At 47.4% G+C, this 2,975-nt stretch overlaps 1 protein-coding gene across 1 annotated transcript in view; it reads left to right on the top strand.

Annotated features, from left to right (window-relative positions):
* Nucleotides 1-420: 420 nt before the first annotated feature.
* Nucleotides 421-2,975, top strand: part of EPUS_01905 (uncharacterized protein) — a gene marked incomplete at both ends in the record, with an annotated part of 6,114 nt that continues 3,559 nt past the window's right edge. Inside the window, 3 exons of the mRNA XM_007806641.1 lie at nt 421-697; nt 753-833; nt 885-2,262. Of these exons, the coding sequence (XP_007804832.1) occupies nt 421-697; nt 753-833; nt 885-2,262 (1,736 nt within the window). The remainder of the gene's footprint in view (nt 698-752; nt 834-884; nt 2,263-2,975) is intronic.

Below are 2,975 nucleotides of genomic sequence, written 5' to 3'. Positions count from 1 at the left end.
GGAGGGGCAAAAAGGCTTGGTGAGGACTTTGGTCCATGACACTTTGACGTGAAACGTGTTCTCTGCAAAGACATTCAGTTCCATCACTACACGTTCGTGCCCAGCCCCCTCTAATACTAGTTACATAACCGTTACCAGACCATGTCTTGTTTCTCTAGTTTGGGCGACCGATCAATGGAATGGGTTCCGGTGTCCGGGCCCCACCTTGACCTTGGGAAATTTAGAATTACGTAGTAGGCTCTCGGACGGGGCGTCCTACTTGTGCACCGCCACTGCACTTGTCACGCTAAAATCAGGTACTTGGGCATTCAAGTTGCGAAAGTGTTAAATCCTTCCAATCTAGATACTAGTATCGCACATAAATCCTGCTCTAATCGTAAATTCGTATAATGTCATCAGGCTTTGACAAGAAATTCTGCGATGAGACGACCACCAGACCCGGTCTTGAATGTGATCCAAACGTACATTCGAGCAGTGCTATCCGAGACACGCCCCTCTATCAGGCCAGGTAGAGGGATTTGCGCAACGTGTTTGCAATCCCAGAAACCTTCAAACAGATATCAGATCAGGACCCTATATCATCGAACCGTGGGAATACATCTCGTTCCGTCTTGCAACCGTCGAACCCACCATCAAGCCCGGGACCTCGGTTCCCACACATGGACGCCGAGGCAGGGCTATGCCACGGTTAGCGATGGTATGGAAGCAGGCATTTGTACTGTTACTGTGATCTCTGCTAACATGTCACCTAGCCCCGACCGTTCGTGGGCCCTTAGAAGAGTATGACGAGCGTGTGCATGCGCGAGTACTTCGAGATGACGAACACCAGCGAGGTATGAGATTTCTTGTAATTAGTGTTGAATATACTGGCTGACTTAAAGCAGGCATCGTGGAGCATCTGCAGGACCTGCACGACACGTTGCGTGACTACAATCCGCCGAAAGTTGTACACCCCAGTTTCGAGACTCTTCGGCCCGCTTCCCGGACATCCTTCTTGGGCTCCCTGTTTGGCAAGAAACAGGTGAAAATAGCTGGTGCAGTTATTCCAGACACGCTTCCTAAGGGCCTCTATATGTATGGCGATGTTGGTAGTGGGAAAACCATGCTCATGGATCTCTTCTACGATACTCTTCCCCGGAATATTACCTCGAAAACTCGAATACACTTTCACAACTTTATGCAGGATGTCCACAAACGGCTTCATAAAGCGAAAATGGAGCATGGTAGTGACTTTGATGCTGTTCCTTTTGTGGCGGCAGACATCGCCGAACAAGCCACGGTACTATGTTTTGACGAATTTCAATGTACCGATGTTGCAGATGCTATGATTTTGCGGAGACTGCTTGAAGCATTGATGTCCCATGGAGTGGTCCTTGTTACGACTTCGAACCGGCATCCAGATGATCTGTACAAGAATGGCATTCAAAGAGCTTCCTTCATACCTTGCATCAATCTACTATCTAAACGGCTCCGTGTGCTGAACCTCGATTCCACCACGGATTACCGAAAGTTACCAAGACCACCCTCGGGAGTGTACTATCATCCGCTGGACAAGGGCTCTTCAACTCATGCAGATAAATGGTTTCAATTCCTTGGGGATCCTATCAATGACCCACCCCACCCTGCTAAAGTGACGGTCTGGGGCCGTGAAGTAGAGGTCCCCTTGGCAAGTGGAAAGGCTGCAAGGTTCACCTTTCATGAATTGATTGGGAGAGCGACAGGGGCGGCTGATTACATCGAACTCATGCGTTCCTACGAATCCTTTATTGTGACAGATGTGCCTGGCATGACGTACAGACAACGAGATTGGGCAAGACGATTTATTACCTTCATCGATGCCGTATATGAGTCACACGCAAAGCTCGTGCTGACCACAGAAGTACCGTTAGGCCAGCTCTTCCTGTCCAAGGAGGAGATAGATACTTCACTCCAAAATGTGACCAAGAAAGTTGATGCTCAAGGCGACGATGTAGGCGACAAGGACAAGAAGGTTGCGGCTGTGGCTGCTGAGGATCATACCGACGTGGACGATACGATGAGACATCTGATGGATGATCTAGGCATGTCTATGAGCATGTTGAAATCGTCGAGCATTTTTTCTGGTGATGAGGAGAGATTCGCCTTTGCAAGAGCATTAAGTCGACTTAGCGAAATGGGCAGCCAACAATGGGTCGAGAGGGGTATGGGTCTTGAGCACAAGGGTGGAAAGAGAGAGATGGAGGGATGGCAGAGAGTCAGATCCAGATGGAGAGAAGATAGTCTGTAGGTTATAAGATGCTTTATTATGCTCTACAGTACTAGGTCAAAAGTCTCCGTGCACACGAATTTTACCACCCCCCCTAACTGTTCTCTACTCTATACATTTTACTACTACACACTGAACTCTGATCGGAATTTTATGAAAAATAGCTCAAAATGACCGTTAATGTCTAGCGATTATAATCGTACTAATTTCCTAATTAGGTCTCTTGATTTAGTATCTGGTGTGCCATCCTTTTGCCCGCAGTACGGCATTCACCCGGTTATCCATTGACTTGATTAGGGAGTCGATTTTATCCTGCGGAATAGCCTCCCATGCTTCTACGATTACTCGAGCCAATTCATCGTACGCTGCTTGCGAATCCCCTAGATCCTTAAGATGTGGATACTGCTGATTAATCCACTGCTTCATCCAAGCCCAGACGTGTTCAATTGGGTTCAAATCTGGGGAATAAGGTGCCCAATTAAGTACTGGTATACCTCGATCTTCGAACCATTTCGTAACTTTTTTGGCTGTATGAATTGGGGCATATTATCTTGCATAAACGTCATACCAGGTTGCCAGCATCTCTCGATAGTTTGGTCGAGTACATCAATATAGGAATTGGCTGAGTATCCATTGCGTTGCGCTTGCTCATCACGAGTCATAATAACCAAATCAGAACGTCCTCTAATCCAAATAGCACCCCATACCATGATACTTATATTATAGCCCT

The sequence above is a fragment of the Endocarpon pusillum genome (genome assembly GCF_000464535.1).
Source record: "Endocarpon pusillum Z07020 unplaced genomic scaffold scaffold5526, whole genome shotgun sequence".
NCBI classification, from domain to species: domain Eukaryota; kingdom Fungi; phylum Ascomycota; class Eurotiomycetes; order Verrucariales; family Verrucariaceae; genus Endocarpon; species Endocarpon pusillum.
Note: the sequence above shows the minus strand (reverse complement) of the source record. Positions and strands in the feature narration are given on the sequence as shown.